Here is a 25,155-nt window from a genome sequence, read left to right on the forward strand (position 1 = left end):
ACTATTTATGATTTAGTGTGATTGGATAAAAATTGTTTAGCAGAAATGGATCAAAGTTACAATGCAGAGAAAAGGATGTTTTATTAACTTAAACCATAAATTATAATTCTTATAAAAGTTATATAAATGCAGACTGATCATCTTTAAACTCTCAAAAAGCCAAATAAAAATAAAGCACAGAAAATTGAATTGAGAAAGTTCTGACATAATTCTTCCACATGTTATGTATCATCAGGAAGAATCACTGCAATAGTTACCCAAAGTAGTATTAAAGGTAACAAAAGAGAGGTTTGGTCTTAAACATAAATTCAAATGTATAGTATATCTACAATAACAGGTCAAAGAGGAAGTATATCTGCAATTTCTAACGGTAATAAACAGTTAGTTTGCAAATACTGTATTCTTGAGTGAAATAAGAAAGCAGATCAGGGTTAAAATGTTGGACAGTCTTAACAACCAGGCCACCTTTCAGGACCATTTCTCATGGTACATAGTGCTCTACCTGTAACTAAACCGTGTGTTATTATTCTAGAACCAGTACTTTATTTGCAGAGTCTGCATATCAATAGGTAACAAATGATTAGACATCAGGATTGGTAGGGATACCAAGTATTATTTCACAACTGCCACTATGTGTTTCTTCTTCTCTGGGACAATCGACACAGATCCGGGCTTGCTGTGTTTGAGACGATTCACCTCCCTAGAAATAAACAAGATATACAAAATATGAGCAAGTTTATGAGAAATCACCTTAACTAAGGAAAACTTTCTCACAAAAATCAAAGTCTTTTCTTTCACTACAAGATACCTTATTGAAAAAAAAAGTTTCACAAGGAGATTGGGTAAAAAGTAGCTAGAAATTAACTTTTGTTATTTAATTGCTCCTTCTCTCATCAACCTTACAGTGTCCTTTTCCAAAGAGGAGAACACTCTACCGGGAAAATGGTGGTGGGAGCTCTGCTTTAATGTTTTTTTTTTTTTCTTTTTTTTTTTTTTATTAGAGACAGATGGAGAGAGGCAGAGACACAGGCAGAGGGAGAAGCAGGCTCCACGCAGGGAGCCCGACGTGGTACTGGATCAGGCCCTGGGCTGAAGGTGGCGCTAAACCGCTGAGCCACTGGGGCTGCCTGGGAGCTCTGCTTTAGATCTGAACTTCTATGATGAAGCATATTAGAAACATTTTTATTCAAGAAATGGGTGCTATGAGTTCTTTGCATTCTTTAACTTGGAAAATATATCTCTTAACTCCAGCTTAATTACAAATCATCTTTTAAAACATTATTTTCAACAGTTTTTAAATTTTGAGATTGTATTTAAAGGACAACCAGTAAAAATGAATTCCATCAAAATAAGAAAAAATATGACCAGGAATGTTTTCTTATTTTGATGGAATTCATTTTTACTGGTTGTCCTTTAAATACAATCTCAAAAAAACAGGCAGTGGAAATTCTCAGATAGTCACTGCTTCCCTTTCAGGGAAGTATTCAAAAACATCTCTACTGTATAATGGCGCATAAACTATTCCCTTAAAAGGCAGGTTTTTGTTTATTTCCGGTGAGCTGAGAGAGGAAGTTAGAAAAAGGTACTGAGAAAGAATCAAATGTCCCAAATCATACTTTCGTCGGCGGGCTTCCTTCATGATGCGCTGTTCCTGGATCTGGCTGTAGATGGATTTTGGTAGGTGCCGGTGACGAGCAATGCGTTTTATGTGAGGATGATGTTGAAATTTCTCCTTCAACTTCTGGTTATAATCTTTGGCTGCTTTTTCTCGTGATGTAAGCTGGAAAAATGCATTTTTTTAATTTCAATGAATGGTTTGTTGTTTTTCTTCATGTAACAAAGCTAGGAAGCACCCTTTCCCCCCAAAACTAAACCTCTAGGACATTAACCAAAATTGCCAATTCTGTGAGTCCTGTCTCTGCAAACACTGAACTTCCTTTTAGACTGTATGCCTTCAATGTAGACAGATGCCACCAAGTTAAAATATCAGTGCTGAGGGAGTAGGGCTATGTGTACCACTGAATCGGACCTTCTTCTGGGCATAAATAACATAGAAAAAAACTAAATTAATCCCTCAACATTTTTCTGTAAAAATCACTACTGAACCAGAAAACAAAAAGCTTCAATTCTGTAATGACAAGGTTTTGCTTAACAAATTTAAGTGAAGGATGACATGATTTAGAGGAACTTACAATGATGATTTGAAACCTAGGCATAACATAATAATACTTACCAATCATTAAAACTAAAATAAAATTGTCTTTAATTACTGTTTATCATGTCCTGATTTTTCCTACTGGGACTAAGTAGAAAATAACTCACACTTAACCTTTCCTTTTTAAACTCAGTATTTGTTGCTGATATAAACACTCATGTTTGATATGAAACACATCACGTTTGATGATTTAGGAAAACATCAAAAACGAAACAAAAACCAACCATAACCCCCAACCCAGAGGTATCCAGCCAATGGTAACATTTATTATATCTTCACTGAATCTTCTTTATAGTCTGAAGCTCTCTGTATTATTTTTGAAGTTGGTGTTTCGCTGTTTTTGATATTAGAAGACCTCACAGGCACTTGTAGCCTTTGATGTGCCTGATTACTATTCCTTTAATAGAAGAAACAGGTATTCTCAGTTTTAGCCTTCCAGTCTCTACACCTTCTCTCTTTATCTCAAGGAAAACACAAAGAATCAAGAAGTTTTGAATATTATCAAACATTTGAATTAACAAAGGCCTCTGAAGGTGTCTGACATGAAAAAAGTAAATCTTAATACAACCCTGTGTTTTGTTGCTAATTTACTTCTTTATCACAGCTATGCGTTTGATCAAAATACTTAAAATACTTCAAATAAATTCTTTACAATACAATGATACCTACTAAATTAGAAACTAGTTTAATGACAATGAAGGAAAATGGGTTCTCTTACCACACCCAATTTTTCAGAAGCATTAGCTTTCCATAGACGAATGTTCATTTCATCAGATCCACACATAATATATTTGCTGTCAGAAGTCCATTTCACACAGATAACATGTTGCATTCTCTTTGTGTGATAGACCTCCCTAGAGAAGAGGAATTAAGTTAAAATTAGGATTTTGATGCAGGTTTTATTTTTATTTCTTAATTTTTAAAAAAGATTTTATTTATTTATTCATGAGAGACACACACAGAGAGAAGCAGAGGGAGAAGCAGGCTCCATGCAAGGAGCCTGATGCAGGACTCGATCCTGGGACTCCAGGATCACGCCCTGGGCCAGAGGCAGGCGCTAAACAGCTGAGCCACCCAGGGATCCCCTTGATGCAGATTTTAACCATTGCCTATCAAGTATCAGGATAGCATTTCTGAGTCTGAAGAGAGAAATGGGAAATTCAAATTAATTTAACATATTTTACTGAACCAAACTAACAAGGTTCTATGCTAAGTCCTGGGGAGTTAAAACAACATTCCTGTTCTCAGGAGAAATTACAATCCGGTAAGAAAAATAAATACAAACAAAGTAAAACTAGATGCCCAGGAAAGTTCACAAAATTACTGAAGGCATATAGAATATGTTGAAGCTAGAGTAATTTTTTTAACAATAAGAGATAGACTGTCTCCTCCCTCCAAATCAATTCAAGTCAACAATCACATTTTTCTTTTCATTTTACTGGAAAATAAAATAAAGGTAATGGCATTCAAAGAGCACAATTTGATATATTGATCCTAAAGTCTGATTTTTGTTTTGGTCAAACTGTTTAAAAAGCTTACTTAATTAAAGTGAGTGTTGATGATTTACATGTGTGAACAGAAAGGGAGGGCTATAGAAGTGTCTAATGAGTTAAGAATCATTTAATAAATGGAGATGTAAAATATCATACCTATTTGCAAAGGCTGTGAAACATGCTAAGTGAATTCACAGAAGACACTATATTGGGAAGTGTTAAGAAGAGCATTAAAAAACAAGTAAAAGACAAGGTCAGAAAAAATAAGGACTTTTGGAGAAATGAATTTTCCACATCTGGGTTAGATGATTCAAAATGCAGACTAGAGAGAAAGGAAACAAACTCAGCACACTCTGCACATGAAAAGAAAATCCATATATAATGACCAGACCAAAAAGAACTCAGATTTTTTAAAAAAATATGAGAGATACACTCACAAAACTAGCCTTTTACACTCTCTGATATGTTTTAAGCTCTTGAATGAACATGTAGAGAAATCCTAAAAAAATTTATTTCTAAAAGGGGAAGGATGGGGTTAGAAAGAACACTCTATTAAAATAAAAACTTGGGGACGCCTGGGTGGTTCAGTGGTTGAGCATCTGCCTTTGGCTCAGGTTGTGATCCCAGGGTCCTGGGATAGAGTCCCACATCAGGCTCCCCATAGGGAGCCTGTTTCTCCCTCTGCCTGTGTCTCTGCCTCTCTCTCTTTTTCTCTCTGTGTCTCTCATGAATAAATAAATAAAATCTATTTTTTAAAAAGTTTTAAAAAAATAACCTGTTCACGCATGAAACCAGTCAAATTCAATGGTTAGTTCCTTAAAAAGAAAAAAGATCCTCCTTAATGGTAAACTATGCAGGGTTCTTAACTTCTAGAGGTTTGTGCATGCTAAAGGTTTACAAAGCTCACTAAAAGTTATACTATTAGAAGATAAATACAGGGCAGCCCCGGTGGCTCAGCGGTTTAGTGCCTGCCTTCAGCCCAGGCCGTGATCCTGGAGACCCAGGATCAAGTCCTATGTCAGGCTCCCTGCATGGAGCCTGCTTCTCCCTCTGCCTGTCTCTGCCTCTCTGCCTCTCTCTCTCTCTCTCTCTCTGTGTGTGTGTCTGTCATGAATGAATAAATAAAATCTTAAAAAAAAAAGAAGATAAATACATTTTAAAAACTTAAAGTCTTTACTGTACAGTCAAATTATTCCATGTGAATGCAAGTAATTTATCTGTTTGCTTATTAGTAAATATTGAATGAAATCCCAACAGAAGTCTAATTTCAAATACTGACTTACCTGTAATTTTTAATTATCTATTAAAAATTTACTTTAAAACTAAATTTTACCATTTTAAAATCTTTCAAAGAATATTTAAAAAAATAAAGATTATTCAAAGCACTGGCTGTGCTATTTGATCTTTGCAATGAACTAGAGCGGACCACAGAACAAACTCGAACTACCTTTTAAGCAGATGAAGGCAAAGATCAAAGGAAGTACCACTTATATCTAAACCTAACAAGTGGCAATATATCACTACTGTGATTACAAAATCTCTAAATGACATCAGGAGACCACTCCCTGGAAATGGGGCATAAGAACTCCTTACTTCATACAACTTTGGAATTATTTGAGCTTTTGAAGATAGACCTATACTTGGATACCACAATAGCTTTGTAATAATTCAGCTTGAACTCAGCTGCAGGGCAATTGAGATCATAGGTGCCCAAACTCATTTAATTCTCTTAACTCTTTCTTTGTTCTTTTCCCATTCTTTGTGTCTGCTTATGCATCATGTTAGAAAAGTATTTGGAAATTCTGATGCAAAGAAAATAATGGAGGGCTACATTCCCCTGATTCTTAGTATCTTCCAGGGATGTTAGAAGAAATGTAAACTATCAGTCCTGCTGTGAGCCTGACTGAACAATCCCAACAAACCGTGACAGTTTGGAGAATATCAAGTAAGTTGTAAAAGAGGCCAACAAGCCATATGCAAACCAATACCAGGAGTTCTACATGGAGGATGGAGTGAAGACCAAAGTCCTCAGAATACTCCAGTCAGTATGCTGTTGATTCAAGCACTTTTTTTTTTTTTAATTTTTATTTATTTATGATAGTCACAGAGAGAGAGAGAGAGAGAGAGAGGCAGAGACACAGGCAGAGGGAGAAGCAGGCTCCATGCACTGGGAGCCCGATGTGGGATTCGATCCCGGGTCTCCAGGATCACACCCTGGGCCAAAGGCAGGCGCCAAACCGCTGCGCCACCCAGGGATCCCCCTTTTTTTTTTTTTTAATTTTTATTTATTTATGATAGTCACAGAGAGAGAGAGAGAGAGAGAGAGAGAGGCAGAGACACAGGCAGAGGGAGAAGCATCAAGCACTTTTTAAATCAGAAATACAACAATGATGACAATGATATGCTGATAACCAATGACACAAGAAGGGTTAGGATTCAGTATGACTCCCACAAATTACAGGGCAGAAAGATGCAACTATCGCAAGTAAAAACACCAGAGAGTTAAACAAGCAGGTTGGCTATGACAGAAAAGGTATGGATGAGTTGCTTGACTCTCAGAGGCACTGTTTGAAAGATCTTTTGTTCCTGAAACAGGGCTGGGATGAGGGTGAAGAAACTGAGGTGAAAACACAGGGCTGGCACCTGCACGACCCTGACAACAATGAGTAACTCCTTGAATTCTGCACCCAAGGTACCTCACTTAGATGCACCCTAGTTCTGACCCTGTTAGAACAGAACAATGGTGAGTGAGGAGGACATGATATGCCTTTGAAAAATGAACATCACTCTTTCAAAAGACACAAAAAACTTCACCACTGTAGAAGCTAGGCTAGTTATCAATAAAAGTAGTGACCAAAATTCTCATCATTGCACTAAAATGGTGAGATTTCTCTAGCCTGTTGTAGTTATAATACCAAAGTGAATGTTCTCTAGACTTTTTTTTTTTTTTTTTTTTTTTAAGTAAAGGAAGGATCCCAGAACAACTTTGCTACCACCAGTCTTTATGAATCTGGGTACACACTGCTTTACCAGCTCCACATTGCTGTCCTCTATCACAGATCATCACTTCCCACACTCATTACACATATTGTGTTCTTTCCGCTCCCAGATTCCATTCACTTTCTTTCCTTTCCCTTCCTACCTCCAATCATTCTGTTATCTTTCAAGAAGTCCATCTTCTCCCCACTGAGCTTTAATTCCAATAAGCAAGAGTAGGACACTCAATCAAGTATATGCATTTATGTATATGCATGCATATATTGTGTATATATATTAATATGGTACTTTAGATTGAATATTTAGATTATTCTTTAAAAATGTTAATGTCAAAAAAATAAAATTTCAATGTCAATACTATCATTGTATGAAAATAGAGGTAATCATATCTTCAAGTATGAGCAAAACCACTATAATACTTTAATTATCATTTAAGTAATCTCTATATCCAACATGGACCTGAACAACTCAAGACCCTGATATCAAGGGTTACATACTCTACCGAGTCAGCTGGATACCCTAATTATCATTATTTTTTATGGGGAAATTTTTTCAAACTTACTTGGTTTTGCTTTGAATATGCTTCCAGGAACACATATAAAGAATTACTAATGAACAAAAAGAATGTGCATCGAAGTGCTCTGTAAACCATAGTCCACTATATAAGCAGCTATTATGTTACACAGGAGTTAGGTTTTAAAGTCAATGCATAAAGCAAAAAACCAAGCACAGTCAAAATGCCAGTTTTCTATAAACTAACTCAGTGCAGCAATATATAATACAATATAGATGTATAAATATATACTACGTTCAATAACATGTAATATGTCATAAGGGGCCAAGCTGTATAAAATAACACACAACCTAACATTTTAATTACACTCGATGTGCTTATAGAACAAGAGACAAATGGAGTATAGGACAGCTGAGTATATCTCCCACCTAGGTCATTCCAGGGCATATACCTACAAAGTGGAATGAAGGAAGAATGGTCTTGACAATTTAAACTTTTTTTCTTTTTTCTTTTTGCTTTAGTGTATATAAGCTGAATTTGAATAAAAAAAAAAACAAAGGTATTTTTTTTAAAGATTTTTTTTTAATTTATTTATTCATAGAGACACAGAGAGAGAGAGAGAGTCAGAGACACAGGCAGAGGGAGAAGCAGGCACCATGCAGAGAGCCTGACGTGGGACTTGATCCCGGGTGTCCAGGATCACACCCTAGGCTGCAGGAGGTGCTAAACCACTGCGCCACCGGGGCTGCCCAACAAAGGTATTGTTATTAATTTCTCTTAAACTATGAGGGAAAACTTCTCTAAGTTCTCTAACTTCTCTTCTTAACAAATTTTTTAAAAATTTAAAGTTTATTATATTTTAAAGCAATTAAAATACTATATATTATCATGATGAAAGTATGTCCTTATACATTTGCTCAAACCCACAGGATGTTCACATAGAATGAATTATGGATTTAAGGTGATTAAGATGTGTCAATGTGGCTGCCTTCAGCTCAGGTCATGATCCCAGGGTCCTGGGATCAGGCCTCACAGGGAGCCTGCTTCTCCCTCTCCCTCTGTTGTACACCCCCTGCTTGTGCTCTCTCGTGCTCTAATAAATAAATAAAATCTTACCAGAAAAAAAAAATCTCTGTACCTATCTCTCAATTTCATTGTAAACCTGTAAGTGCTCAAAAAAATTTCTTAAAAAGTGTACTATAAAACACTTAAAAACAATTCTGAAAGAAAGGCTTTTGCCTTAAGGCAAACACTAAGATTTCATATCAAGACATTATATAAAGCTAATATCCTACTCAGTGAAAGAAACTGTTTTGCCCATGGATGACACAGTGGAAGTTGGTATCTTAAGTAACAATACCTGGATGTGAGTTGCACCACATATACATAACCAAATTACCTTTCAAAAAAAGGTCAATGACACTCAAGACAAGAAAACAACAAACAAGAACAAATGGTTTATTGGTAGTCACATACCTGCTTCTACTTTTGTCCACAGGAAAGATACGAATAGATTTATCAAAACTAGCTGACACAAACTCTTTCCCAGTGGGAGAATAATCCACATCAAGCACCGCAGATACATGATCCATATGTACCATTACGGGAGTGTCCAATGCACGCATATCAAAAGTATATAAGCTGTAAAAGAATTTTTAATTATTCCATACAAATTTCTATAAAGAAGCATGTGTAGTACTAAGAGACACTGGGAAAATGTAAATCTTTAAATAAATAATGCATAACTAAATATATAGCTTTTTCACATAGCAGCTAAGGGACAGAGAAAATATTACCAGTTTTTGTTATTCCTTAAGATTATACTCATATACTCCCATCCTCATAAACATAAATCTCATTGTAGAAAATGTGAAACTTTCAAAGAAGTACAGAGCACAAAACTTATCTTTAATTCCACCATCCAGAGAACATCAGTTAGTGCAGTATAATTACTTATCTTTTTACTATGTTAATACATACATACTTTTAACAAAATTGGTAATACTGTATTAAAGCTTTGTATTCTGACATTTCAGGTTGTATAAATGAGTTGAAATAGCTTAAAAATTATTTTAAAATTTATTTAAATACATTTATTTATAATTAACAAAAAATTTCCAACTTTCAATATTAAATAATTCTTAAATTCCAGTATTTGAATTTTGAAATTCAATCTTTTTTTTTTTTTTTTAAAGATTTAATTTATCTATTCGTGAGAGACAGAGAGAGAGAGTCATAGGCAGAGGAAGAAACAGGCTCCTCACGGGGAGCCCGATGCAGACTTGATCCTGGAACCCCAGGATCACGCCCTGAGCCAAAGACAGACACTCAACTGCTGAGCCACCCAGGCGTCCCTGAAATTCAATCTTTAACTGAACAGGACAGATTCAATAAAATTTGAACAAATTCCTATAATTAAATTACTAAGTCCAAAAGCATGAGCACTTTTAAGGATTTTTTAAAAGATTTTATTTATTTATTCATGAGAGACACAGAGAGAGGCAGAGACAGAGGAAGAAACAGGCTCCTCACAGGGAGCCCAATGTGGGACTTGATCCTGGAACCTCAGGATCACGCCCTGAGCCAAAGACAGATGCTTAACTGCTGAGCTACCGAGGCGTCCCAGTACTTTTAAAAAGGTTTTTAAATTGACTAGTCATTTCCAACAAATTTCCACTCTTGTCAGTGATATATAAGAGTGACTATGGCTTTTTATACTAAGGGGTGACCGGGTGGCTCAGTTGGTTAAGCGTATGCCTTCAGCTCCAGTCATGGTCCCAGGGTCCTAGGATCGAGCCCTGCACTGGGCTCCTTGCTCAGTGGGAAACCTGCTTCTCTCTCTGCCTGCTGCTCCTCCACCACTTGTGCTGTCAAATAAATAAAATCTTTAAAAAAAAGAAAAAGACAAAGGGTGTACTAAAATCAGAAAACTATATTATACCACATACAAATGATATTGTATATATAGTCTATATACAGTGCATATATATATTTTATATATATATATATGCACATATATAAAAAAACAATTATACAAATACAATAAAACTACTTATAAAAATAGGCAGCAAACAGGATTTGGCCCATGTGTTGTAGTTTACTGTCCCTGGTCTGTATCACTTTGAGAATATTTTTCTAAGAAGCTCTTCTCCAATTTGGGAAATATATTTATTTTAGCAAAAAAAGTGACAATTTTCCACCTTATATTTGAAGGACTACTACTGAGGAAAACATATTAGTAAGATTTATACAATTGAGACACTTCACATAGAAATAAGTATGTTTTAAAAAGAAGAAAACTTACTTGTAATCTTCATTTGCTGCAGTAAAAATGAAAGCTTCCATAGGGTTCCAACATATTGTATTTGTTCTCATATCTAAGATGACCTGAGAAAGGAAGAATACACTAACCCATTACCATGAAATCAATTCCCTCTCAAATGGATAAGTCTCCCACTTCATTTCCTTTCCTTTTTTAACACTGATTTAAGCAAATATTTAGTAAACACTTATTGTGTGCATGGTACTCAGCTAGGTGCAACAAGAAAAGAAATCAATCAGTAATTGTTTCCAGAGTACACAGGCTAAGTAGTAAATACTGAAAAATATAAAAATGCTTAATAAATGGTTCCTCAACCTGAATAACTTATAGTTTAGTCAGAAAAAATGAAATCTATGTAGGAAAAGGAAAAATATAAAGAAACCATAAATGATTAAGTATCAAATAGGGGGCAAAACTAATAGTGATCTTAGGGTTAGAGGGGAGAAGAAAGGTTTTAAAAAGACAAGAATAATATGAGCTGACCTGTGAGGGGCCAGTATGTTACAGTGTTTTTCAACAAGAATGCTACTGGCATTGTAAGCAGGATAATCTTCTGCTGTGTGTAACTGCCCACTGTAGATGGTTAGCCTTTCAGGCACATGTCCACTAAAGGAGAATCTCTAAAATCCCCTCCCCTATGTTTCTAAAACTACACTTCCCATTGGGAACTAGTAAGTATAGGAGAGAAAAGATAGAAGGAACAATGATAGTCTCATATATAGAATAAAGAAAAAACAGAAAATAGCATTTCTGCCTCCATTAGGATGACCTGCCTGTGACAAACCCTATTTAAATGCTGTCTTACTGACTGAAACAAATAAATCAACGGAATGCAAATTGGGACCAGATTTGGTGGGCCTTCAAAGCCAGGCCATAGTTCTTTTCTTCAACTAAAAATAATGGAACATCATTAAAAACAGAAGATGGAAGGGCAGAGGGGGAGGAAACTACTAATTAAACTAGATTCAATCTTAGCATTCTGCTAAATGGTAAAATACCATGTTTTATTCTTACCGGTGTGCTAGAAAGTAATTATTAATATTTTACAGCAGAAACACAGATTAAGTTACCTGCTTAAGATCTAACACCCAAGTTCATACAAGATCTGCCCACTAGACCATATGAATGAGTGAAGTGATTAAAGTCTACTTTGGAAAGATTATCATTTTTATGTAGTTCAAACTTCAATGAATATACTTTACTTCTAATATTTCTGAATTTATTACATGTAGTAAAAATGGTTTAGGAACAACCAAAACATTAAAACACATGTGGGCTATCACAATGGACTCAAAGCGCACGAATGGTGTCCAGGCCCTTCTGTACTCGGAGTTCAAGCACTTGAAATCAACTTTATACCCTTCCTTCATGGCACTCCTCTTTACTGACAACATGTGTGTCCCTCTTGAGAGTCAGCTTAAGGTTGTGTCAGCTTCAGTCTAAGTCCTGGAATGACTGCCTGAAAACTGCTGGGAAATCTGTCCCCTTGAACAAGGTAGTGCTTATCTAAACAAAATGTCAGCTAGTATCCATCAGTGTGTAATTAAACAAATAAAGCTGGTTATGTGTATTCATTATAAAACATTCTAGAACAGAATACTGTATGTGTCATGACAACCATGGGGTGTGAAGTAATGGGATGCAATACTTAAGAACTCTGAACTCAGTAAGTACCAATTTAATGCCTAAAATTTACTAGCATTATGGAAGATACAAAGTTAACTAGGATACAGTACCTAGTAAAAATTTAAAGGTCTCGAAAAAGCAAAAGGGAGCTGAAGAATGCCATTATAATTACTTTGGCTTCTAAAAACAAGCCTATGAAAACAATTTTTAATTCTGAAAAAAACATTTGCTCCATATTTTGTCACTCATTGTACAAAGAAAACAAACTAAAACTCACCTTTTTCAGGGGAGTAGCTTGCCTCATATCATACAGTACTATATTTCTGTCAGAAGCACAACTTCCCAAGAGAAATGTCTAAAAATAACAATCACCAGTTAAAAGCCAGGCTTGGCAACAAACCATGTCCGTTCAAAGAACAAATGATTCAATTATCTTTAATGTTTATGTTTAAGATACAAAGTTATAATATTAAAGTCCTTCTTTTAAAAAAAAAAACATTTATTTTTTTATTCATGAGACACAGAGAAAGAAGCAGAGACACAGGCAGAGGGAGAAGCAGGCTCCCTGTGGAAGCCTGATGTAGAACTCTATCCCAGGACCCCAGGATCATGACTTGAGCCACAGGTAGATGCTTAACCACTGAGCCACCCAAGCGTCCCTTAAAGTCTGTTTTTAAGAGAACAATGAATCAGTCATAATCTCAGCAACCCCAGTCAAGCATTTTCATTGCTAAATGCCCACAAGTGTATTTTATTTTTATTTTTAATTTTTTTTTTGTTTTAAAGATTTCATTTATTTATTCATGAAAGACGCAGAGAGAGAAAGGCACAGAGACAGGCTGAGGGAGAAGCAGGCTCCACGCAGGGAGCCTGACATAGGACTCAATCCCAGGACCCCAGAATAACGCCCTGGGCCGAAGGCAGGCGCTAAACCCTGGCTGCCCCCCACAAGTGTATTTTACATGACAATGATGGAAGTGTTCAGATAATTGTGTTCTTAAACCTATTCCCTATTTTTCAGTATTACCAATAAGACTTCAATAAACATTTTCATAAATTCAACTCTTTTTCTTTTTAATATTTTATTTATTTATTCATGAGAGACACAGGGAGAGAGAGGCAGAGACACAGGCAGAGGGAGAAGCAGGCTCCATGCATGGAGCCCGACACGGGACTTGATCCTGGGTCTCCAGGATCACACCCTGGGCTGAAGGCGGTGCTAAACCGCTGAGCCACCCGGGCTGCCCAACTCTTCTTTTTCTATTGATAAAACTTCAGTACAAAGAGCTGAATCGATATACACTAGTGGAAATGTCAATTTTACTGCAACTAGGAATCATTAAGTTGTGGCATTAAAGAGTTCTTATCGATATAGCAATATTTCCTAAACATATAAACTATTGCTTTGTAGTAAACATTTCCTCATGTTCATTAACTCTGTATAAACTAAGCCTATTCTTTGCCCACCTTTTTAATTGCTGCATGTATAAACTAATCTTCAAAGTTACCATGAGATCATCATGTTAGATGGTATAACATCCTGGAACGTAAGTTTTACACTCTCAGAGAACCAAGTTGATAAAAGGGGTAAAAGATTAAGTCAAAGTAGCAGGGTATAAAATTGTTTGTATGGAACATGGGGTGCAGTAGTTTGATGGGAGTTGGCCCTGTGCTGCTAAGGCAAATCGTCAGAGAACATCCTTTCTGCCCCCAACACAAGTATTTAATTTATTTATAAGTCAGTTATAGTGTCCAAGAGGTTGATATTACTAACCCTTAGCTTCACATGAGAACAAGCCCTCTACCTACCAGCAGAGCCTGAGTTCCACCATGCCTCTTCACTCATGGTTCCTGACACACTCAACTCCTGGCTTCAGCCTATCTCCTGCAAGTGCAGGAAGAAGAGTTCTCTACTATAGAGCTGTATGGCCAGCTAACTCCTACAGTCAGTGTGTACGCAGTTCAAATAAAACATCATAAAGCTAATGCTACATTCATGAGCTCTTCTCAGTCCTTTCCAAAACCTTCTTGTTTAAATCACTTCGTCTGAGACTGTCCCCTAGTTAGTGACTCCTCTCAATCTTTCTTGGTTTTTCATTATGCCACCGCAAGGTCTAACTAGATTCCATTTCTAAAAATAGACTTTAATCTGAGCAAAGCAAAAAATTCTACCTAGACTGAAAAGCCAATTTTTACACTATAAAATGTGGTGATGCTCAGCATAAAACTTTTGGCTTTATCAAAATTCTATGCTTCAATATTTTATCAGAAAATTAATTATTAATGATTAGAGGAGACAAATATGCTCCATTTATTCACAGCAGCATGCCCTTCCCATTAAGTTTAATATAGGATAAGGGACACACACACCATTTGCTTTCACCACTCAGTTCATAAGGGTAATTAAAAAAAAAAACCCACACAGATGAATAAATATAATTGTTATACAGGCAGGTTTGAAAAACATGGTCACTAGGTCATCACTAATAACTAATTATGATTTTGGAGTTAACCATCAACTCTTCTCACACAGGTGTTCACCAAAATAGAGAAGCAAGATACTGTTTATCCCTCAGAAAAGTAGAAATCAATATCTCTCTGTTCTGTTTAATTTTTTAATAGTAATAACATCCTACTAAATTTGGGTAGCATCTTTAAAAAATATTCACATAATTTATCATGTTTTACCTCATGACAAACCTACAAAAGTACACAGGAAGAGAAAATTACTCTCATTTTAAAAATAAAGATGCAAACACAGAGAACTGTGACTTGTATAAGGTCAATGCCAAGGTATACTGGCAGAAAGTACAGTTCCAGTTTAGCTCCACACCAAGTAGGACACAAAATGTTCCTACAAATTGCCTGTGTTTGTAGCCTGCTTCTGCCTACGGTCACCTTGGCCTGGCTCTGCAAAGCTGGCTTGCCCCCTCATGTCATATCTCACTTCTACAACCAAAAGGCGATGGAGGAGGGAGTAAGGAAGATACAGTACAGAGAGATACTCCAGATCAGGGGTCAGCAAACATTTTCTGTGAAGGACCAAAGAGTAAATATTTTAGACTTTGTGAGCCATTCTGCTATCATAGTACAAAGACAGCTACAAACAATATATCAACAAAAGGGCACGGCTGTGATCTAGTAAAAATTTATACGAACAGGCAATGGGCTCACAAACCACAATTTGCCACCTCCTGCTCTAAACTTGTAACCCCTCCGACAGGTGTGCAGGTGGTTATGTGCTGGGGGTAGGAAGAGTGTCCTCGGACCATGTGACTTCTCAGTAGCACTACAAGGCCAAAGTCACACCAAACTATTACACCCCATGTTCCAATACTGCATGCAAACAATTTTATACCCTGCTACTTTGACTTATCCTTTTTGTCCCTTTTACCAGCTCAGGTCTCTGAGAGTATAAAACTTACATTCCAGGATATTCTCTTATACTATCTAACATGATAATCTCTTGATAACTTTGAAGATTATACATGCAGCAATTTCCTTTTCTTCCTTCTGGAAAAAGCATCTCTACTGAGTCTTTTGGACAATGAATTCACCTATTGTTATGTATTCAGAAATAGCTCAGGGAAAGGTCTTAAGTCCAAGGGCTAGCTTAGCCTTTAGGGCAGCCTCCTTTCCTAAATTCAGAATAAAGAGTTTAACCTCCAACTCTTCCTTTAGACCTGGAAGGTCTTAGAAATCACCATATCAGACTTCTGAGCAAAGAAAAATATAATTATCGTTATGCAGTATGGTAGCAAACATACATATTATAAATCATTAGTGCCTTTATCACTTACAAATAATTAGAGAAAACAATGCTCAATGCTTCTTCTGACCTTGAAGAGAGTTAAGAAATGATTATTTTTCAAAAAAAACCATGATGTACTCTATGGAACATGAGCATTGAAGGGATGAGTAAAACTGAAGTTTCACAGTACACTATTTGCTTGAATTCTACTCCTATGAGCACATGCACACACCTTCCTCTAATGGTGCATAACACTAGTATCTGGAACTAAACATGGGCAAATACACTGAGATCTGACCAAAGGTGTAACAACTCAGATATAATCTGGAAAACTAACCAGGTGCCAAAAGCTCATTAACATTTAAATGAAATTCTTTATCATACGCATAAAAGTTTCCTAAGCAGAGCTGAAATTATTAAATAAACAGTAAGTAAACAGAAGTATTTCAAAAAGCAGCATTACCTCAATTGGATTAAATTTAACACTACTTATACTGTCGAATCCCCAGGTCATTGAACATATAGGACTTGTTCTTTGCTCATCCCAAATGTCTACTTGCTGTCCACATGTGGCAAAAACAGCTTCTTTCCAGTGATGATCAATTCCTGTATACACTGTCTTTAAGAGCAAAAATGTTGTTATAACTGGGTCTATCATTAATATTTCAAATTTACATATGTTAAATATATTTATCCACACTCATTTTTTACTTATTCTTTTTTTAAAAAAATATTTTAATTATTTATTCATGGGAGACACAGAGAGAAAGAGAGAGGCAGAGAGACAGGCAGAGGGAGAAGCAGGCTCCATGCAGGGAGCCTGACGTGGGACTCGATCCCAGGTCTCCAGGATGAGGCTCTGGGCTAAAGGTGGCGCTAAACCGCTGAGCCACCCGGGCTGCCCTTATTTATTCTTAAAGATTTTACTTATTTATTCATGAAAGACACAGAGAGAGAGAAAGGCAGACACAGGCAGAGGGAGAAGCAGACTCCATGTAGGGAGCCTGACGTGGGATTTGGTCCTGGGTCTCCAGGATCATGCCCTAGGCTGAAGGCAGGTGCCAAAACCGCTGAGCCACCCAGGGATCCCTCATTGGCTGTATTTAATTAAGTTTGAATACATCACTGAAATAATCCCTAAATCATCACTGGGTATTGAAGGATCTTGCAACCAATTAATGAAATGCAAAGGTAAGGTCTAAAACACTTAGTTCCATATTTAACATATAAGGTACTGATTCCCAGGACAGAAACACAGAAACCAAAAACTGCATTAAAATTAAGGGGGAGAAATAAACCTGGCAATGGTGGATGCTAATACTGTTAAAATCAATAAAATCTGATACATTTGGTATTATCCACTTAAAAGATGTGATTGATCTATTCAAGGCCAAATTAAAATCTGTCTTTAACCATGTGGTAAAAAAATGTTTGCAAAGCAAATTAAAGGGAAATATTTAGCCAATAATTTCGGCTTTTAAGAGCATCTGCAGGCTTCCAATTATTTTCTATTCATGAAGGCAAGTCTGACAAATTTTTCCACAGCAAGATTTAATTCCTATTACCTCAGATACAGGGATAAGATGAAATATTGCAGTAACATTTGGAGTTCCTAGAGAAAAGACATTGTTTTTAAAGATTTTATAAAACGTGGGTAGGATGTATGATCTTAAGCTATAACTAAACCATATCATCTGATTTGCAGAATAATGTTCTAAGAAATGTAAATGAGATTTATACAAAAAACATCATAATATCTCTTCATTGCCTCAGAGGTCCGTCCTTTCAAGTAAGAAATTCTGAGTTTTGTGTAAGATCTATGATAATATATATATATATTTGTAAAGATTTTACTTATTTATTTATTCATGTGAAACAGAGAGGGAGAGAGCAAGGCAGAGACAGAGGGCGAAATAGGCTCCCAGGACCCTGGGATCATGACCTAATCAGAAGGCGGATGCTTAACTGACTGAGCCATACAGGTCCTCCATCTATGATAATATAAATCAGAGAGAAGTTGAAGCATTATTTTTCTTATAGATTTCCTCCCATGGACTTGCCACAGGAAATGTTTCATTGCATCCTCCAGCTAAACACAGAAACTGAACCCAATACAATGAACACCATAGACCCCTTCAAATTCTTTAACTGCAAAAGACCTTAAATGCATTAAATATTGCTTAAAATAGGTCAATTACTGCAGCCTGAGGTCTCACTTCTTCTTTTTTTTTAAATTAAATTCTGGAAGAATTTTAACAAAGTACAGGTTAATTTATTTTGTACCTTTCCTAGTATTGTATGCAATGGTTCCTCCTCTTCTCCATAGCCTGGTCCATCCATTTTCCAGTGCTTCACAGTTTTGTCATCACCAACCTCAAAACATTTATTATTAAAATGATAATGAACTGTTATAAACTATAAATCTGCTAACATATAAATCAAACTATAAACTTCTCTAGTTTAAAAAATACACATCCCATATCCTCCTAGTACTGTGTTTATTGATGCATTTATGTCCCACCATGTTATAGTAAATATTTGTGACAAATACACCGAGTACATAAAATTTAAAGTAAGACAGTGTGAGTAGAGAAAAGGAGAGTAGAAACAAAGTTAGGTTATAAATATGGCAAAAAATTGCATACTCTAGTAAGGATGGCATTTCAAATTAGGGAGAAAAATGGATAATAATAAAATGGTATTATGATACCAAGTTAGTCATTTAAAAAGTCTGAGCCAATTTGATACCTGACATAAATATAAAATTCTGTATAATTTTAAATGTAAAAAATTAAAGGGAAGTCATTTTTATAATCTTGGCATGGGTAAAGTCCTTCTTCACATTGATGTAAGACTCCAAAAACTATTAAGTCAGTGGTTTTCAAATTGTGAAATGCAGACCTCTGAAGGATCCTGAGAATTTTTCAGGGATCCATGAAGTCAAAACTATTTTCATAATGTTGTAAAGACATCATTTGCCTTTTCACTTTGTTGACAGCTGCACAGATGGTGATAAAGCCATGGTGGGGAGGACTGTTGGGACTTGAGCCCAAATCAAGGCAAGGTAACAAACAGTGGTAATTTAGACTTAGGCACGTGGTAAATCCATTCAAGATACCGCTGAAATAAGGTGCAAAACAGAATGCACAATAAAACTTAATGTGGGGCCAAAAACATGAAATAATCATAATCAGGCTGTGAACAATTGTGTATCTACACCAAACCACTAGTTTTAACTGAAAGTAGAAATATAGGATACATTAACTTTCTAGTTTTTTTACATTTATGTTATATATGATCTACATCCATTTCCTAAATAAAAATATTAACAAAGCTATATATTTATCTACGAGAGGAGTGTAAATTCAGCTTTCCTTATAGCAAATTTAAAAATGAAACCCTTCTTGCAAAACAAGTCATAGTGTCCATGATATTAGAACAGGAAAGTAATTAGGAGAAAGGTTCTGGTATCAAGGTCAGACAGGAATTTTTTTTGTTGAGGATGTTAACAGAATCCTTAAAAACATCCTTCTAATAGGAAAAAGGTATTTAACAGGGCTATATTTTATTAGCAACCTGAATCTGAGCTACTGGCAACATACCAAAAACTCAATTTTTGAAATCTATCACTGAGAGTTAGTAAGATGTAATTTAGGTACCAAGATCTTTGCTAGCCTTGACCCAGTGGAATTTTAGTATTTATAGAAGACAGGATAAATTGTCATTGAGAATGCCCACCCCAAAGACTGCTTTTTCTATCAAGTTTCTACAGTGTCTGCAAGCTCAAGACTGAATTCCCTTATAATTGACTAAGCTCCCCTACACAGTCTATTGAGTCAAAGCAGATCACCAGTCCAGAGAAAAGTTTAATATTTTGTAGAAATGAGAGACCAAGCAATATGTGCCTGGCCAGAATTGCTTATCTTAAAGCTGAGTAAGCTGAATAAAGATATGCTGGTGCCACAAACTGGGATATAGTAGATATTATGAAATTTAGGTAATAAAGATTTATCTTTTGCAACATTGTATATTAAACATTTTTTGAAACTGAAATTCTGCCAACAAGTAGTTTTCATGTGTCTTATCCGAAGAAAAGTGAATACGAAATATTTTTCAGTCTTTATTCATTTCAAGCATAAAAAAAAAAAACCAGCCAGTAATCCTAAGAATAACCAGTTGAAAGTGTAGTTATCATCAGTCTGCTCCAAATTCCACCCCAATTCCTTCTTCAACCTACTGGATACAGAATCATGAAGCCTGTATAAACCCCATTAGTGAAAAACACCTGAAATCTCTGCAAAGTAGCCTATTTTGGATTTTGACAGCAGAAGGAAATACGGAGTTATTTTTTAATGGGCACAGAGTTTCAGTTTGGAAAGATGAAAAAGTGGTGATAGTCACAAAATAATGTGAAAGTACTTAATGCCACTGAAACATACACTTAAAAATCTTCCAGAGTAAACCAAACTACCTTTCTAGCCTTGCTTTGCATTAATCCATTTCTCAATGTCTTATAAAATATTAGTTTGATAACATGTTAAGCAATTATTTCTTTAAAAAAAAAACAAGAAGTATGGAGAAGACTGGAGTGTATAAAGAAAACTAGGACTTTTCAAGGCTTTAAGAAGGTATTCAGGGTTGTGAAACTCTAAAAGGCTCTTGGAACAAATAAATGAATTCAGAAAACATTAGTTCAGCCTCATATAGGCTGGAAGGAGTTAATGACTTAATTGCATTATACTTACAGTAAAAAAAGAAGTCCCACAAAATCGAGTACATATTCCTCGTACAAAACCTTCATGTGCTTGTATTGTGCGGATACATTTTCGTTTAGTCAAATTCCAAATTCTAACCTATGATAAAGCATGTCAGGAAATTTTAGTAAAATATAAACATAAAATGTTCAGGCACAGGAGTACTACATTCCAAGAAAAATAAATTCACACTGAAAAAGCCATGAGTCACTCTACCAGACTGCTAAAAACAAAATCCTCTAGTTTAAAATACTGCAGTGCATATGGATAAGTATATCAACAAGCAGAAAATACAATCTGTTAAGTACTCTGTTGATTCTAGTTTAAAGTGTTTTAAAGCTTTCTTTTCTTGCCAGAGTGGAAATAAGTGTTGAATCATTAATAACATCCTTTGGGGGTGGGGGGTGGTTAATAAAAAAAACCCAACCTCACAAATACCTTTACTACTGTAAACAACATGCTTGAGCCTTCAGCTGCTACGTTTCTAATTTCTGAGGCTCAGATGAGAAACTACTGTAGTCTGTAGTTTGTAATTCAAACAGAATTCATTCTTGAGAATTAATAGAAAACAGGACTTAGAAAAATGAAATCAAACAAATTAAAATCCACAGTAACACAAAACTAAAGAATACTTGTAACACAACTATTTTTATTCTAAAATAGCAATGTTTAGAATGACACTTGCCTCTCCATCACATGCCCCAGAAAGGACAGTAGCCAGGCTCTTTGGATGCTTTGCCAAGCAATTGACTCCATCTCGGTGACCATCCAGGGAAGCAAGAAATGGTTTTGCAAATACCCGTTCCAGTTTGGTAGCATTTAAAGCTCTTACGTACTCTCGTGGGACCTCAAAAGGATGTAAGGTAGGATCATAGTTTCTTGGAACTGAAATAAAAATGACTTCTCTTAATAAAATAATTCATTTTTAGTATTTCTTTTTATTTTTCCCCAGCTTAATTATTCAATTGGTTATTCAATAAGCCTTTGTTATATGCCTAGCACTGAAAAATACAAAAGCATTGTTTACTCAGAAACCTGTCCAGGGACGCCTGGGTGGCTCAGCAGTTGAGCATCTGCCTTCGGCTCAGGGCGTGATCCTGGGATCCGGGATCAAGTCTCACATCGGGCTCCTTGCCTGCTTCTCCCTCTGTCTCTGCCTCTCTCTCTCTCTCTCTCTCTGTATCTCTCATGAAAAAAATAAATAAATAAATAAAATCTTAAAAAAAAAAAAAAAAAAAAGAAAAGAAACTGTTCCAAAACTTCCAAAAAATCATGGAATGCATACATCTTGCAAAATTAGATCCTATATATAACCCTCGGCTTCTCCCTTGCAGGCCTTCCATTACATTCCTCACTTTACTCCTTAAGCCTAGCACAGTACCTGATACAAAACAAATGTATAACAAATGTTTGCCCAGCTGAACTCTAAGCTCTTTCTGGGGCAGGGAACACTATCAATCTCCAGTGCTAATCACTGTACTGACAGGCATACAGTGTTGTAGTTATGATTATAGTTACTATTTATTGAGCATTTCACACATTTGTTTACTTATTTAAAAAACAGCTTACCATGTGCCAGACACTGTTCCAAATACTGAATATTAACTCATTTAATCTCCACAGCACCCTATGGGGTAAATTCTATTACTATTTCTCATTTTATAGATAGGGAAAATGAGGCACAGGAAGGTAACTTGCCTATAAAGTTATGAAGTCACAATTCAAATCAAAGCAGTCTGACTTCAGAATCCATTTTCTTCGCTATTATGCTATGCTGCCAAACATGTTGGCTGAGTTAATAGTTGTGCTTAGAAATAATTCTAAGTCCACAGGTCTAAAAAACCCTTAATGCTTAAAAGCAAATGCATTTTCTTACCCCCATCTTCACTTGCTGTCTTTTTTCTGTGACTCCCTGTCAATGGTACTATATCCAACATTCAATCAAAATTTATAAGGAAATAACACCTGAACAAGAATCAAAGAATCAAAAAAGATAATAAATGGGGTGCCTGGATGGCTCAGCTGGTTAAACAGCTGACTCTTGATTTCACCTCAGGTCTTGATCTTGGGGTCCTGGTACTGAATCCCACAATGTGCTCTGGGCTCAGAGGGGAGTCTGCTTGAGATTCTCTCTCAAATAAATAAATCTTAAAAAAAAAAAAAAAAGATAACAAATGTCTTCCTTGATTTATGTTTTACGGGCCTACCATACTTCTGTTTTTGATTTTGCTATTAAAACTTCCATCAGGGGTGCCTGGGTGACTTAGTCAGCTAAACATCTGCCTTTAGTGCAGGTCATGATCTAAGGGTCCTGGGATTGAGCCCTGTGGTGGGCTCCCTGCTCCACTGAGAGTCTGCTGCTCCCTCTCTCTCCGCCCCTCCCCCACTCATGCGCCACCCTGCACATACGGGCATTCCCTGTCTCAAAATCTTTTTAAAAAGACCATCAGAAATTGTTATTATTATTTTTAAAGATTTTATTTATTAATTCATGAGAGACACAGAGAGAGAGGCACAGACACAGGCAGAGGGATAAGCAGGCTCCATGCAGGGAGCCCAATGTGGGACTCGATCCCGGGACCTCAGGATCACGCCCTGAGCCGAAGGCAGATGCTCAACAGCTGAGCCACCCAGGACTTCCAGAAATTATAAAGAAATAGGAAGGTATAGAAAATAAGATACTCCTTAACATCAGATGGCTAATAATTTCCTAACACGGAAGAGTGTACATCAGCCAGTCACTCATTCACTCCTTTGTTCAGATGTTTATAAAGCAACCACTTTATGTGCCAGGTGGGGTCTAGATACAGTGGATATAGAAACATGATTCTTCCCTTCTATGCAAGCTTAGTCTGATGGAAAAGACTGATAACCAAAATAATCATCATGAGACAACATGATACTCTGATGTTAGTACAAAAATGTGATCAAGGGATCCCTGGGTGGCTCACAGTTTAGCGCCTGCCTTCCGTCCAGGGTGTAATCCTGGAGACCCGGGACTGAGTCCCGCGTAGGGCTCTCTGCACCGAGCCTGCTTCTCCCTCTGCCTGTGTCTCTGCCACTCTGTGTCTCTCATGAATAAATAAATAAAATCTCTTTAAAAAATGTGATCAAAGCACAGAAGAAGAGTGCTTTAAATGGGCTGGGGGATAACTACAGGGGATAAGTATGGAAAGATTATTGTTCAGAGGAAGGAGCTAAATTGAATAAGGGTGTGTGCCACAGAACTTCTGAAACAGAGATGTCTAAAATGCACTCAGATCTCCAAGGGGAAAGGTAAGCTACTTGCAAGGAGTAGTGACTAGTGAAACTAGAGAGGAAGATGGGACCAGAGGTTCAAGGAGCAGGATGATGTCAAGTCCAAATGAGATAACCTAATTTGCATTTTAGAAACATTGCTATCTTGTTACTTAACCTGTAAACATCTTGTGAACAGAGACCACATATTTACCTCTCAGCGTTACTCACACAAACATGGATAACCTCTACTGCTCAAGCAAAATACAGAAATACCCACGGAGCCTCGTCTTCTATCCCCCTTACTCAAACTCCGAAGACATGGCCTTTATTTTATGCTTTATCTTTATTCCCGCTTTAAGGCCTCTGTTATTCTCTTCAGACATGATTAGTCCCTTGTCATTTTGACATTATGAGCTATAAACGGTCATAGCAGTCAGGATGTTAATGGGGGAACAGACCAGTAAATAAGACCAATAAATACGAGTTATTAATTTCATTTTAGCCATTTCCCCATCAGACTTCCTTCCCCACGAGAGTTTAGAAAACTGATGACCTTAAGTTTCAACTTTTTCTCTTCCCACAGTTTGAAGTACGTAATTTTGAGAAGTCAAGTGGCCCAACGTTAGCGAGGTTTAAAGATGCCTAAATGTCAAATCCCTGAATTCACGCGCTTGGCTTCCAAGTTCCGCTTCTCAACAGCTGGCATCTAAGCAAAGTCGGAGAGCAGTGGCTGAAAGGGGGCAGGCAGAAGTATTCCAAGTATAACCCGCTTTCCCACTTACCGCTAGAAAAAAGCTCTTCAAAAAGGGCCTTGAAGAGAAGTCATCTGCTACCCAGTCCCGCAACGTCCTTACCTGCACAAAGTCTGCCTTGGTTAAAGGAACAGGGAAAGAACGAGACCGGGGCACCAGCGTTCCCTCAGCCTTGCTCCGTGGAAGCCGGGGCCAGACCCTGGGCTGGCGGACTCCCTAATAACTTGTCTCACCTCGTTGTAAGTCCAGCTTGGTTTCGCGGACATAGTTGTCCGGGTTCCGGCTCAGCATCTTCACCTTCATTTTGGCTGCTGGGCGTCCCCAACTCCCCAAACTTCACCTCCGAGATCGGGCGCCCCCCGCCACCGCAGGCACACGCCGCTTCCGCCTCTTCTAGACGACTTCCTGTCATGTGACTTCCGCGGTGTGGAAGTCCGCCGCCTCTGCTGGACCGCGCCGCGCTCCGTAGTTTTGCCGACAAAGGTTGGCCC

General features: G+C 36.9%; 1 protein-coding gene across 1 annotated transcript; it reads right to left on the reverse strand.

The window, feature by feature from the left end:
* Positions 1 to 56: 56 nt before the first annotated feature.
* DCAF13 (DDB1 and CUL4 associated factor 13) lies at positions 57 to 25,135 on the reverse strand. The gene is made up of 11 exons (XM_025994805.2): positions 24,898 to 25,135; positions 21,358 to 21,557; positions 20,664 to 20,771; positions 18,202 to 18,291; positions 16,382 to 16,537; positions 12,445 to 12,522; positions 10,524 to 10,606; positions 8,696 to 8,860; positions 2,934 to 3,069; positions 1,617 to 1,780; positions 57 to 700 (listed from the first exon to the last, which is right to left on the reverse strand). The coding sequence occupies exons 1-11, from the start codon at positions 24,965 to 24,967 to the stop codon at positions 613 to 615; spliced, it is 1,338 nt and encodes a 445-aa protein (XP_025850590.1). The 5' UTR covers positions 24,968 to 25,135; the 3' UTR covers positions 57 to 612.
* Between the last annotated feature and the right edge of the window lie 20 nt (positions 25,136 to 25,155).

This window comes from Vulpes vulpes, chromosome 13 (assembly GCF_048418805.1).
Source record: "Vulpes vulpes isolate BD-2025 chromosome 13, VulVul3, whole genome shotgun sequence".
NCBI lineage: Eukaryota > Metazoa > Chordata > Mammalia > Carnivora > Canidae > Vulpes > Vulpes vulpes.

What these genes read in the sequence shown, in the direction of transcription:
- DCAF13 (XM_025994805.2), bottom strand. Translation starts at nt 24,967, where the DNA reads ATGAAGGTGAAGATGCTGAGCCGGAACCCGGACAACTATGTCCGCGAA. An exon ending in TTAAATTTAATCCAATTGAG is followed by an intron (nt 12,523 to 16,381) that starts GTAATGCTGCTT and finishes TGTTATTTTTAG; the next exon opens with ACATTTCTCTTGGGAAGTTG. An exon ending in GTGGACAAAAGTAGAAGCAG is followed by an intron (nt 3,070 to 8,695) that starts GTATGTGACTAC and finishes CCTCTTCTCTAG; the next exon opens with GGAGGTCTATCACACAAAGA.